Source organism: Triticum aestivum, chromosome 3D (genome assembly GCF_018294505.1).
Source record: "Triticum aestivum cultivar Chinese Spring chromosome 3D, IWGSC CS RefSeq v2.1, whole genome shotgun sequence".
Classification (NCBI taxonomy): domain Eukaryota; kingdom Viridiplantae; phylum Streptophyta; class Magnoliopsida; order Poales; family Poaceae; genus Triticum; species Triticum aestivum.
The window spans coordinates 417693932-417708557 of record NC_057802.1 but is presented as its reverse complement, the minus strand read 5'-3'; the positions used below and the strand labels follow the sequence as shown (position 1 = coordinate 417708557).

Here is a 14626-nt window from a genome sequence, read left to right as displayed (position 1 = left end):
TGTTGACCATATCCATATGCATTATAACCGTCATCGCCCCATTGACCCCGGGGTGCACCCGTAGCATCTCCAACAGCCGTAGTTTGCGGCGGCGGTGCCTGCGTCAGCACCGGCGCAGCCCGAATCTGCGACGGCCGGGCGACAAAGTGAGGCGGCCTGGCGCCGTACTGAGGCGGCGCCGGTCGAGGCTGCATGCCGGTCGCTGGGGGCGGCGGCCTCGGTCCATGGGCCACACCACCCCTGCCCGCAGCAGCAATCGTGGCCGAGTTCGGCACCGGTGGACGAGGGGCGACGCTCACTCCACCTCGACCCGCCACCGGCTGCAGCACCGCAACCTGCACCGGAGGCCGAGCGCCCGGGATACCACCACCGCGCCCAACAGCGCCATGCGCCGCCCCGCCACCCACTTGCGGCCTAGGGACGGTCAACTCCGGGGCAGCCCGGCTGGCACCAGCGCCCGACAGCGGGGCAGTCCCACCGCGGCCAGCTCCCGGCGGCGAGGCGTTCCCACCGCGGCCAGCACCACCCGTCGCGGGATTTTTGCCAGATGGCGCAGCAGCCCCTCGGCCAGCCATGGCCACGAGGGGAGGGATGCGCCTAGCTCGTCCAGAACCACGCTCACGGAACCCCGGCCTGCCGCGTCGAGGAACCCTAGCCCGAGACGGCGGCAGAAACACTTGAGAAACGATCGTGCATGGGGCGTCACAGCGAAGAGGTGTAGGGATCGGGTTAGCTTGGGCCACATACCCAGCTAACCCCGGCCCATCTACTCTCTGGCCCAGCTCAATCAGAACCGGCCCATCCCCTCGCGCTCCCAGCTCGCGGCCCATGAGGCAATTCAAACGGTGCGCCCGCACCGCCGAGATCTCGATCGCCTGCACAGCCGGCGATGACGCCGAGGCCGCCGCCGGCGTCCGGGAAGCGATTGCCCGGCGCGCATTTTTCTTCTTTCTCTTAACTATAATCCAAGATTCCGGCCTAATCAAATCGAAAAGAGTAAGATTTGGAAGACTTACCTTCGGGAGGGGACCCTTCCACGGTCTGATTGCCGTCGCCGCCGTTCTCCGGTGAACTACGTGACGGATCATCTCTTTCTCCTCTCCCGCGTGCAGCCCAATTCTAGCCGGATCATCAGGTGGCAGAACACTGTCGATCGTCGTTGCCACCTCATCTTCGTCATACCCTGAATGAAAAAACTCACAGATTAGATCAGACGGAGTCGGTGACGGTGGAGAAGCCGCCGGGATCCCATCGCCGTCGCCGTCCGCATCCTCCTCGTCGGAATCTGCAAGTGCCCAAAACCGGCCTCCGACTCGCCGTCGATCACCGGCGGCTAGGGACGTCGCAGCCGCGGTCGCGCCCATGGTCGCCCGCCCGATCGCAGTCGCCATCCTCACAAGAAACTAAGTAGGGAGTAAAAACCGAAATTCACCCAAAAAAACCCTAGCTAGCCTGCTCGTTCTGATTAGCTGCACGGCCAGTTTAAGAAACTATAGCTAGTGTGATTTCTACGCATGTAATAATAACCCCGGCTTCCTGCACGGTGCACCATCCACACCGTACCACTCCGACGACTGGCGGTGGCTCATCCACATTTGGATCAGCTAGCTAGTACAATGATTTGACTGAATTGTTTGGTTTAGTTAATATTTTCTGACGCTTGGATGGTTACATTGTTGTCGTCATCGATTAGGTTTATGAGGAGCCACTCATCAACTTATGTCAAGAATGGGAGGTGAAGCTCCACTAAAGGTGCAAACGGTTCGATTCCACCCCTTGTCAAAGGAAGGAAAAACACCAATGGCGATATGTATCTACCAAGTAAAGTGGCGAGGAATTGCTGCCCCCATTCTTTTCGAATACAGCCTCTGCATTTGCATTTGGGGCATGATTCGTGACTTTATAGGCATCATTCATATGGGCGTCCATGCTTGGGCGAATTTCAACTCGGCTGAGGATTGATTATATCACATCATTTTTTTTTACTGGGATTATATCACATCATTGTGCTACATGGAAGTTGTTCTGGAGTTATGTCCTCACTGGTCATGCCTGTGTTTAGGGATTTTTTTTTGAGGAGGAGGTTAAACCCCGGCCTCTGCATCATTTTTTATAAAACCCCCGAAACTTTATTCATTGGAAATAAGCAATACATTGTTTATGAGAATCGGTATAATTTCAATTAAGAGCTCCTCAAACCAATTATTAGAAGTTAAAGAAAATCTAGCTAATCTAGGATTTTCGAGTTCACTATTTTTTTTCGAAACTCACAAGGTTTTTTCAAATACGTGATTTTTTTGGATTGGTGAGTTATTTTCAAATTCAAGAACCATTTTCGAGTTTACATTTTTTTTCAAATCATGATTTTTTAGATTTCACAAACATCATCAAATTCATGAACATTTTACGATATATAATTTGTTTAAAATGAATGATTTTCTAAAATTTGAATAATCGTTCTCATAAATTGACTGATACACGAGTAGATATTACGAACGGGCACAGCTATGTCCCGCCTGCTGCGAGGCATTAGCTTGCCTCGCCTCAAGGCAACCGTCTCATGCGAGGCAGTAGCTGACTTCATGTTTTTTTCTTCTTCTTTTGTTTAGCTTTTCTGTTTCTAATTTTTATTATATTTTTAATCTTTTGCTTTTTCAAAAAGAGTTAATCATGTATTTGAGAAAATCTTAAACGTGTTTAAAAAAAGTTCCTGATATACACAAAAAGTAGACAATGTGTATAAAACATCTTCATCAAAACATGTATTTAATTTTTTTATACATGTATAAAAAACTCAGGTGTATACGAAAAATGTACAATGTGTATGAGAAAAGTAAACATCAAAACATATGTGTAAAGTAATTTTATATTGCATATGAAAATGATTAAAACTGTAGAAAAATATTTTACATGTATAAGAAAAATGTATAGTATGTATTAAAAAAGTAGACATCAAAAAATATATTTGAAAAAAATCTTAATCATATATTCGAAAATTTCTAAACATTTCTAATGTATACAAAAAATATATAAATGTATACAAAAAATGTAGACATGTGTGGAAAAATACTTGACATCTAAGAGTATATTTGAGTTTTTTTGTTAATTATCTACTTGCATTTTTTTATCATGTGTAAATCTTTTTCCTAAAGTATTCAAAAAGTGTACAGCATGTGCGAAAAATAAACATTAAAAGATATAATAAGATAAAATTAATCATGTATTTTGAAAATGTTTAAAGTTTGCAAATAAATGTCCCTAACGTATACCAAAAAAAGTGAAGAAAACCAAAGAATGAAATATGAACAAAGCTAAGAAAAGAGAAATAAAAAAACAGGCTATAACGATGAAAAAAGGATAAAAAGCATCAACAGATAAACCTACGCTAAAGTCTTGGGCCAACCCGCTATTTCCCGTAGGCGATTTATAATAGGAATCAATACGGACGGGAAATACCCTCTCGTGATCGTGAACAACCGAAGCTAGCGATCAAACTAATGGGCTGCAGCCCGTTCAGAGATCGTGCGAGCGCTAGTCTATTCGGGAGCCCATGAAACGACGTGGGATCTCCGAGAGTAACTAATTGAGGGGTACCCCTGCGAGAGCCTCTCAAGGGTCACTTTGGCTTCTCAGCCGTCGCCATATGCCGTGTGCTGGTTGCTTCTTCAGGTTTCCTTTTTCTTTTTCTGTACATGTTTTCGAGTTTTAAATGATTTTTTTTCGGATTTTCAGCTTCTCGTTTTTCCCCGCTTTTCCCTAGGTTCTGGCAAAAAAAATCAAAATTTTATGCAGAAAATATGTTCTTTTTTCTGCAAGAGGCACAGATTTGTTTTTCATGGACGTACAAGTTTGCTTCTGCGAGAGGCACATCTGTGTCTCTCGAAAAAGGAAAAAAATACGTTTTTTCTCCACGAGAGACACAATTTTGTTTCTCGTGGAGACACAGATTTGCTTTGCGAGAGATGCCTCTCGAAAACAGAAAAAATGTGTTATTTTCTTCAAAAGAGATAAAGATTTGCTTCTTATGGAGGTACGATTTTGTATCTGTGAGAGGCTTAGCTATGCCTCATGGAAAAGTAAAAAAAACCACAGTTTTTTCCTCGAGAAGCATAGATTTGCTTCTCGTGCAGGTACATATTTGCTTTCATGAGAGGCACAATTGTGCCTCATGTAAAAGGGAAAAACACCTTTTTTTCTTTCTTTTGCGAGAGGCACAGATTTGCTTCTCGCGAGGCACATATTTGCTTCCACAAGAAGTACAACTCTGCCTCTCCGAAAAGGAAAAAAATCAGGCTTCCGGCTTGGTTTATTTTTCTTTCAGTTTTTTTCTTTTGTAATGCAGTGCGACGTTTAATTATTCATGGAGCAACAAATTTCTTGTATTACTCTCACACGATGTAGTAAAATTCTTGTAAGCCATTTACACTTATGATAGAAATTTTGCTTGATGTGGTTGTTAGACAATGTAATTCTCTATGTGGGTAATACAAGTAATTTCATCAAAAAAAGGTTTCAACTAGTGTGATTTCTCGAGAGTAGTTGTTTTGTTCTTTCTATCGCCTTTGTGGTGTTTATACATAACTTTAACCCCTTCTTAATTAATGAAAACAAGCCACAGGTTTTGCCCTGAGTTTCAGAAGAAAAAACTCCCCGGTCAGTTAACCACAAGGAGTGTAGTAACATATGTGGATGCATCATATTTGTCTTGCAGACTGAAACCAAGGTAATTCCTTTTTCAGATTGTACTAGAAGATAGTGTCTTTGATTCAGTGGATATCGAGTTAGCACTTGCGACTATATTAGAATAGGTTAGTCATGTCTTAGTTAACTACGATCGGACTGAGGCTCGCACCATTTATTGGTTGCAACTGCCGCATGATTGTATTTCGCAACTTATGTTAGCTGACTATATATAACCCTTTACATGAGCAATAAAGATCTCACATTAGTCATAAGAAAAGAATTTGTAGCCTCAACATGACATCAAGTGTGTTTGGTTGAGCTGTGGATTTTGAAAAATCTTATGTGAGTCGTGAGAAAGTTGTTGTGAGGTGAGAATTGTGGAAAAGTTGGAAGTTGTCTGATGGGAAAACTGTGAAACTAAAAGCTCGAATTATACACTGCAGCAGCAATTTCAGCAACATCAATTTTTTTTCTTCTTGAAAAGGAGCAACATCCATTATACCGAAACTGGTGCCAAATAAGCATATAACTCATGTCTGACGATCACATATAGAGAAAATTAAGGTCGAATACATCAAACATAGCCACAATCTATCCAGTCTAATTATATAGCCAGCAAAGCATTGACCAAATGGACTCGATCTAGATATTAACACTACACCAGCTACTAGATTCGCAAATACGGCACTACTCCATGAATCGTCACAGCAGAACTAATGCATACTCCACGCTCTCATCAGACGTGGTGAGCTGATCCACGAACATGATCCATCAACCGTCACAGCAGAATTAATGCATACTCTAGATTACTCCTAGAACTACGCTCTCATCAGTAATATCAGTACCTCACGAGCTGATCCACGAACATGAGCCCTTGCAGCTTGCTGCTAGCTGAACTAGCTAGTAGGTTGCGTACCTACTAGTGCACTACTGCTTGCCCCACCCATCACCTCGAAGGAGGTCAGACAGGCAGGTCAGGTCGCACACCAGGATGAGGCAGATGACCACGGTAAAAAAGATCTTGCCGAAGATGTATCCTGGGTCGGCGGCGAGGAAGATCCAGACGGCGCCGGCGTACATGCAATGGAAGAGGAAGGTGACGGCGAGCGCGAGGTAGGCGAGGACGCGGCGGGCCCGGCGACGGCGGCATGGGAGCAGCAGCGCCAGCGCCGCCGCGGCCGCCTGGGTTGGGGCACAGCACAGAATCCCGATCGAGAGGGCGGCTAACCAGGCGGACTCCGCGTCCGTCAGCTCAACGCACGGCAGAATGGAGGAGAGCTGCAGAGTAACACCATATATCAGCTTGGCGCAATGGGAAGCTGTCAAGGGACATGCGAGCGAGAGGGGTAGGTAGTTACCTGGCTGCACGACACGTCGAAGTAGTCGACGGCTATGTAGCCGACTGCTGTGCTGAAGACGATGGCGAGGGCGTTGTGGAGCGCATATACGCAGGCCAGTGCGACGTGGACATCATCGAGGACCTTCTTCTTGGCCGCGCTCAGAGGCAGCAGATCAGGGGTCTTGCCGTCCATGGACATCGATCCAAGCTAGGTAGGTAGGATATGAGTAGGACAACGTAGTTTAGTTCCCCTTCTCTAAGACTCTAACTTCATGTCGCCATTCAACAGGAAAGGAAGAAGAAGGAGGAGGAGGAGAAGAAGAAAAGCACATCAGCGAGATTGACGGAGATGGAGGGGACTCACAGGAGTTCTTTCTACCTAGCTTGTCAGCTTGGTGTCTTCGTTCTGAAAGGGCTCGAGCTGCAATTACAGAGCACAAGGACGACGCCAGTGGTGGAGGGGCTCCTGTTTAAGTGCCCGAGCAGCGCAGCAGCGAGAGAGAAACTACGTGTCGAGCAGCCGCAGCCTGAGCTGCACACACACACACACACACATGAGTGTCCGGTGCGACATGTGACGGTCTCATCTCAGGGCAGTGACAAGGGAAACTACCGCGAAGTTGCCCCTATACCCTCTTTGGCAATGGAGTGGGACGCCTCATTTCTTTGCAGGTGTACAAAAACGTGAACGAACTCAGCACGCGCACATGCATTTTGATCAGTCACACCACTCCTTGGCGTTGGCTCCTCCACATTTTGATTAGCTAGTTTTTTTTTTCAAAAAGAGGTTGATCCCCGGCCTCTGCATTAGAACGATGCATACGGCCATATTATTAATAAGCAAAAGGTTCAACGTAAGTCTTCAAGTCTAAAAAAAGAACGAAAAAGGCTCACAAAGAGCTAACAAAATACAGGAAAGCCACAACCGGCCGGCATAAAAAAATAGGAACATTAAATGCTTATCCTATTAAATGACCGCCATCCAAACCGGTTGAAAAAGATAGCCCGTGATACCGTCTCTCATCGGATAGATCCAGTAACCATACACTCCCTGGCCTCCGTCGGAATGAGTAGCGACGACATACGGATCAGTGCAGTGGCTCGGAAAATAACCTGCAAGAAATGAATATTTGTTGTTATGTGAAAAACCAAATCGTTTCTGCAGTTCCAGACTGCCCATAATAAAGCACACACTCCTACACGGATGTGTCCCGCTGTTTCTGAATCTATCCATCCCGTCTAGCCACGTCCCAAGTAACGTGTTGATAGTATTCGGAGGAGTAATATTAAATGCTATATGAACCGACCACCACAATTTTTTTGCCAAAGGACTGTCAAGAAAGAGGTGTTTGATGGATTCATCACTATCACAGAAACTACATCTTGTAGATCCTGTCCAGTTGCGTTTTGCCAAATTATCCTTAGTTAAAATGACTTGTTTATGGACAAACCACATAAACACTTTAATTTTCAAAGGTACTTTGACTTTCCAAACATGTTTCGAACGAGGAATAGAGCTAGAGTTGATAACGTCCAAATACATGGATTTAACCGAAAACTCTCCCTTCTTAGCTAGTTTACAGCACAACTGATCGGGCTGTTGAGATAGCTGAACATCCATCAATCTTCTCACGAGATGGAGCCAGGCTTCCCAACGGTTTCCCGCTAGCATCCTCCTAAATTAAATATTGAGAGGAATGGATTGTAGTACTGTTGCAACGTAAGCGTCTCTTCGCTGAACAATACTATAGAGAGAAGGATATTGGATTGCAAGGGGCGTCTCCCCTAGCCACGTATCCTCCCAGAATCTCGTGGTAGTACCATTTCCAACTATAAACTTTGTCCTGTTGAAAAAGACTAAATTTACTCTCATCAGTCCTTTCCAAAAAGGCGAGTCAGTCGGCCTCACCATCACCTGGGACAAGGTTTTTGATTGAAGGTACTTATTACGGAGAATCTGAGCCCATGTAGCATCCGTCTCTACAGATAGCTTATACAACCACTTGCTGAGAAGACACTACCAGAATAACCGGCGATGCCGACGGCCAAATCTAAGCCGACGGCCCCGTTGGCATAGATAGGTGTATCCCGACGACCCAGCTCAAGCCGTCGGCATATATCCATCTATGCCGACGGGGGCCGTCGGCATAGGTCGTCCGTGGGCATCGCAAGAAATATGCCTACGGCGGCCGTCGGCATATCATGTGGGCCCGGCTACCCGGGCGGCGACGACCGTTTGACGACGTGACGCCTACGCCGATGGGCTAAGAGTGGCCATCGGCATAGTTATGCGTACGTCATCGATCCGCGTTGTCCGCCACGTCATCGATCCGAGCCGCTCGCCGGTCCGTGGAGTGGCGGCCGTCGGCATAGGCCTGGCCCATGGCCCTTGCCACGTCACCGATCCACGCACTACGCCATGTCATCGATCCAGGGCTCTACCGTTTCGTGGCCGTAGCTATGCCGACGGCATTGCCGTAGGCATAGATTTCTAATAATATTTTAATATTTTATTTATTTTCTCTTTTTTTCCTTTTTATTTTTTTTCCAAAACTAATTTGATTAACTTAAATGTGCCTTATGTACAGAAAACATATCTCGATTATATATATATGTCGATTGCCCCCCCACACGGGCCTTGCTTCCGTCGTGTCACGGAGAGGGGAGACGGGACGGGGTACCTGGGGGGTAGCAATGCCGCCAGGTGTTGCGGTGGGCCCTCCTACGCTTGTGGAAGTGTGGTGGCAGGCGCAGGCCCCCCGCACGGGGCTCCGGGGTGTGCCTCCCTCACGGGCGTCGCTGCCGCTGTGTCCCGAAGGGGAGAAACAGCCACGTCGGGCCGACACAGAGGGAATCTTGGGGTGGGTTGGGCCGGGACGGTGTTGGGAGGTGTAGCTATGGGCTGGGCTATGACAACCATGTGAAAAGGTCCATCGGTCAAACTTCGTCCGGTGAAAGTCAAAGGGCTAGATCTGGCGGTCTTGGGGCTTCGTGGTGTGGCCCCCCCTCCAGGGACGGCAGTGCCGCCGTCACTTGGAGGGGGGATCGTGCGGGTGCGGTAGAACCGGAGGGAATCTACTGGTGGGGTGGGTCCAGACCGTGTTCGGGGATGTTGCTATGGGCTGAACTATCGCAACCAGGTGGAAGAGTGCACTGGTCAAAGCCCGTCCGGCGAAAGTCAAAGGGCTAGATCATCTGGTCAACTGGGATTCGGGGTGGCCTTCGGGGTGTAGCTTTGCCACCGAAACATCGCACAGATCGTGATGCATGTGTGAAAGTGTTATGGCATGCGTAGACGCCCGTCTTGGGGCTCCGTGGTGTGGTCACCCCTCCACGGACTCCACGGACGGCAGTGCCGCCGTCACTTCGAGGGGGGAATCGTGCGGGTGCGGTAGAACCGGAGGGAATCTAGTGGTGGGTTGGGTCCAGACCGTGTTCGGGGATGTTGCTATGGGCTGACCTATTGCAACCAGGTGGAAGAGTCCACCGATCAAAACCCGTCCGACGAAAGTCAAAGGGCTAGATCTACTGGTCAACTGGGATTCGGGGTGGCCTTCGGGGTGTAGCTATGCCACCGAAACATCGCACGGGTCGTGATGCATGTGTGAAAGTGTTGTGGCATGGGTAGACGCCCGTCTTGGGGCTCCGTGGTGTGGCCCCCCTCCAGGGACGGCAGTGCCGCCGTCACTTGGAGGGGGGGATGGTGCGGGTGCGGTGGAACCGGAGGGAATCTAGTGTTGGATTGGGTCCAGACCGTGTTCGGGGATGTTGCTATGGGCTGACCTATCGCAACCAGGTGGAAGAGTGCACTGGTCAAAGCCCGTCCGGCGAAAGTCAAAGGGCTAGATCATCTGGTCAACTGGGATTCGGGGTGGCCTTCGGGGTGTAGCTATGCCACCGAAACATCGCACGGGTCCTAATGCATGTGTGAAAGTGTTGTGGCATGCGTAGACGCCCGTCTTGGGGGCTCCGTGGTGTGGTCCCCCCTCCACGGACGGCAGTGCCGCCATCACTTGGAGGGGGGAATCGTGCGGGTGCGGTAGAACCGGAGGGAATCTAGTGGTGGGTTGGGTCCAGACCATGTTCGGGGATGTTGCTATGGGCTGGCCTATCGCAACCAGGTGGAAGAGTCCATCGGTCAAAGCCCGTCCGGTGAAAGTCAAAGGGCTAGATCTACTGGTCAACGGGGATTCGGGGTGGCCTTCGGGGTGTAGTTATGCCACCGAAACAACTCTATTTGAAACCTGTATAGAGCCATTTTCCTCAGCCCTCGACCCCTGGCCGTAAAATGGCCTGGGTGGTGGTGTGATAATCTGTAAGATTGCGTTCGACGTATCAATCAGATTTTAGTGAATATAATCCGTCTCCAGTATTCGCTTTTCTGCGTAGAAACGTACCCTACTTCTTCGGTTGTTTCACGTGGACACCTCGGCACAAATCGCTAGGGGCTCGATACGGCAACATATGGGTTGCCGAAAAAGTTCGAACAGCTCTATAGCATAGTTCGGCGTCATGAGTTTGGCATTATGTGCATCAGCTCCGAATCATGTCTTTGGTCAATAGTTGGGTTGCCCGGCTCCTGTGCTTGCTACCATACGTTCCTCCTTATCGGCTAGGGTAGTAAAGGCAAAACTACTGTGATTGTGTTTCCGGTTCACCTGGTCAAACACCTCAGTAGAGAAAGCCGAAAACTGACCGTCATGATGCGGCGAGAGCTGGTCAACCACTCGGTGACTTATTAGAATCTTTTGCGATTCCTTCCGTATTACATGAAGGACCATTTTTTCTGGTTACCTATGTAATGCAACCGTATTCGGATAACTGTGTACATACCAGGGGCTACATCGTAGACCCACCGTAAAGCTCCTATGGCTAAGTGAAGGTGTTAAAGCCCTATAGTCTGATTGCCTAGTTTGCCGCACTGACACCTCCGTTCCGGACCAAGACGTTGGGTCAAGAGTGATCAGGTGCTATTTCGAAGACCCTCGTATTATGCGAGGGGGCCGAAGCCGACGACTGGCAAACTTTCAGGTTATAAGAAACGACCGCACATGAGGAAATCATAGCAAAGGTATATAAAACAGCTTTCATGTATCACAATATTTTTTTCACAATTCTGGTACATTTATTCAAATATAATATCCTTCGAGCACTGACCCTCTATTAAGCGGGCGCCCTCTAGGACGTCCTCCAAATAATGCTCTGGCGTGCGATGGTCCTTGCCTCCGGGCAGACCCTTGGTTGCAACATCGGTGGCCTTCATCTTTGCCCAGTACATTTTGACGCGTGCAAAGGCCATCCGGGCACCTTCTATTCACACCGACCGCTTGACGGCGTCAATACGCGGCACTGCATCGACAAGTCGCTGCACCAAACCGAAATAGCTTCTCGGAACAGGTTCGGCTGGCCATAGCCGGACCACGACTTCCTTCATGACAGCTCCGGACATCTTGTGTAGCTTGGCCCACTGGGCCATCTGTTCATTCAGCAGCGCCGGACGCCTTGCCACGTTGAATTGTGACCAGAAAAGCCTCTCCGCAGCACGTCCCTCCTGTGCTTGGAAGAACTACGCCGCGTCGGAAACACTCTTCGGCAGATCCAAGAACGCGTCTGGAGAACTCCACATTTGGTTAAGCAGAGCATACTTTGGGTCGCCGAACTTAGTCTGTAAAAGAAAGGGCTTACCAGGCGCTATCTCCCCAGCCTGTCGGATCTTCTCCCGAGCCGCTCTGGATTCGGATCGTGCTTCCTTCGCCTCTAGTAAGGCTTTGTCGAGTTTTGCTGCCTTAGCTTTGTTATCCTCCTCGAGGGATTTGCATCTGCTAGTGGCATCCTTCAGCTCCTGCTCCATGGTAGATATTCTCTCCTGGCACTGGCACTGAGCGGCCCGTTCGGCCTTTAAATCCGCAGCCGCCTTCTTGGCAGCCGCGTCGCTCACTCTGGCCTGCTCCTTGGCCCGGGCAAGTTCAGCCCAAAGGGTCTCAACCGCGGCAGTACCATCTACAGTTATGCATGTCACAGTATATGATTTTCAGCTTCGTGCTCATACTAGTATACATGCATAAACAAGCTGCCCCAACACATACCTTGTGCCTCGTCGAGCCGCCTGTTAATAAGAGTGATGTCCTCATCAGCTAACTCAAGTTTTTGCTTTAGATCTGCAACTTCCGTAGCTTGGGCGGTCGCCATGGACGTAGCATCCTGTGTTCAAATTAATTAGGTTACTTCCTGAGCATATCTTTTTGATCCTCTGATCGCCTCCCTGTGGAAGCCGACTAGAGCATCAGGGGCTACTACCTATACACAGGCGCTTTGTGCATGAAAAAATTGTTAAGCTATTACATTGCATACCCCGAGGCCTCTCAACAGACCCATGAAAGCTTCATTCAATCCGCTTCTCGCGGACAGAACCCTTTCAACTACCGTACCCATTAAGGTACGATGTTCCTCTAAGATGGACACACTTTGTAATGTGCCCATCAGAGTATCCGGCACCTCCGGATTCCTGGAGGCTGCTGCGGGAGTATGCATTCCCTTCAAAGGGATACGCCTACTCAAACCTGGAGTCGTCTTCGGCTGTAAGCCAGATAGTTCGGGGCCCTCATTGGTGGCCCCCGTAGGGGTTATGCCCCCTGGGCTCTTGATGATCGAGTACCATCCTCGGGCGTTGTCTTCATAGTCTCCCACGCCGCTTGACGGCCAGGGGAGATCTTCCGGGATGACACCTCGATGTTGTCCGCCCTAAGGGGCGAGGAAGCATGAGAAAGCGTCTCGCTTTCCATCATCCCCGGAGACAAGTCCCCTGATGAAGAGGACTGTGGGGTGGACCGTGGACCGAACTGCAAGCATATAATTTTAATGTTACCCCTGCAACCCGAAAAAGAACGGGATATGTTTAGAGCATCCTTGTTCACTTACGATTCGGCAAGGGGCTTGTCCCTAGAGAGGTGCCTTGTGACGACATCGGCTTCGGAACCCGAACCATATGGTAGGGATGTCTTCCCTCTCTTGGTTACTTCCGCCTCCAAGTCTTCAGAGGCAGACCTTTTCCTCCCATGAGGGGAAGGGATATCACCTTCTCCTCCCCCTTCGTCTTTCAAAGAGGGGCCTTCAGTCTCCCCGGACATAGTGTCTAGTATACCTGTAGAGTGGAGGCCGCTTTCGGCCTCTTCGCTCTTATTCTTGTCCTCTTATGTTGGCACTTGATACGGCGCCGGGATCAGCATCCTCGTCAACACAGGATCGGACGAGTCTTCGGGAAGTGGAGCTGAACACCTGATTCGTTCCGTCTACTTTATCCAGCCCTGGTCAAAGATAGAACTCTCAGTACATTGCTATGGGATAATCAATCGAGTTTCATTCAGAAATTGGGTGCTTACCGAGGTATCTGGATGGTTGTAGTTGAGACCGACGTCTTCGGATGTGTCCGGCCACTGCTTTCTAGTCTTGAAGAATAGTTTCCACATCCCTTCGTGCGTTGTGCCAAAGAATTGCTGAAGGGTCCGCGGTCCTTCTGGATTGAACTCCCACATACGGAGGGGCCGTCGCTGGCACAGGAGGATCCCGCGGACTAACATCACTTGAATCACGTTAATAAGGCCTATGTCCCTTTCAAGGATACTCCGGAGACGACTTTGTAGCGTCTGTACTTCATCAGCTGATCCCCAGTCTAGCCCCTTATTTATCCATGATGCGAGCCGCAATGGAGGGCCAGGTCGGAACACAGGTGCGTCTGCCCATTTGGTACCGCGGGGTTTGGTGATATAGAACCACTCCTATTGCCATAAGTTGGAGGTTTCCGTGAAGGTACCTTTTGGCCAGATAGCATTAGCAAGCTTGCTCACCATAGCACCGCCGCACTCCGCTTGCTCCCCATTAACTACCTTCGGCTTCACATTAAAAGTCTTGAGCCATTGGCCAAAGTGTGGGGGATGCGGAGAAAGTCTTCACACACGACGACGAACGTCGAGATGTGGAGAAAAGAATCCGGAGCTATATCATGAAAATCTAGCCCATAATAGAATGGAGGAAGTGGGAGATGAATACAACCCTCTCGCTGGATTTTGGTGTGGGGATGACCTGCCCTCTAGCAGGGAGCCTGTGGAGGATTTTCGCATTCAGGTATCTCGCCTTCCGAAGCTTCGCGATATCCTCCTCAGTGACCGAGGAGGCTGCCCACCTGCCATGGGAGATGGATCCGGACACACTACAAGAAATACATCAACTTGTGACCACCACTATTGGTCACTGAATGGTCATTGTTTTCCATTTGTGACCAAAAACATATGGTAAAAAGCTGGCCGTCGTAAACTGAAATTAACGACCTTTCTTCTAGAATGGTCGTAGACGTTTATGACCAAAAAAAAGTTCGTAGATTTAACGACTAATTATTTTGGTCACTAGCAATCCGCCCACACCACGTCAGATCCACCATGGCAAGCTGACATGGCAGAATTACGACCAAATGAAAAGGTCGTAAAATAGAATCAGCCCAGTCCATTTCGGCCGTCTACATGGGCCATGCCCAATAATTCAGCCCATTTAATGTTTTTTTCTCTTTATTTTGCTTATCTGCATGGGCCTGGCCTAATACTTTGGCCTTTT

The 14626-nt window shown here is 48.9% G+C and overlaps 1 protein-coding gene across 1 annotated transcript; it reads right to left on the bottom strand.

Moving 5' to 3' along the window:
* Nucleotides 1–5179: 5179 nt before the first annotated feature.
* LOC123074798 (uncharacterized) lies at nt 5180–6574 on the bottom strand. Its single transcript, XM_044497545.1, has 3 exons — nt 6387–6574; nt 6042–6230; nt 5180–5961 (listed from the first exon to the last, which is right to left on the bottom strand). Exons 2-3 carry the CDS (start codon nt 6219–6221, stop codon nt 5611–5613), a joined length of 531 nt encoding a protein of 176 aa, XP_044353480.1. The 5' UTR covers nt 6222–6230; nt 6387–6574; the 3' UTR covers nt 5180–5610.
* Between the last annotated feature and the right edge of the window lie 8052 nt (nt 6575–14626).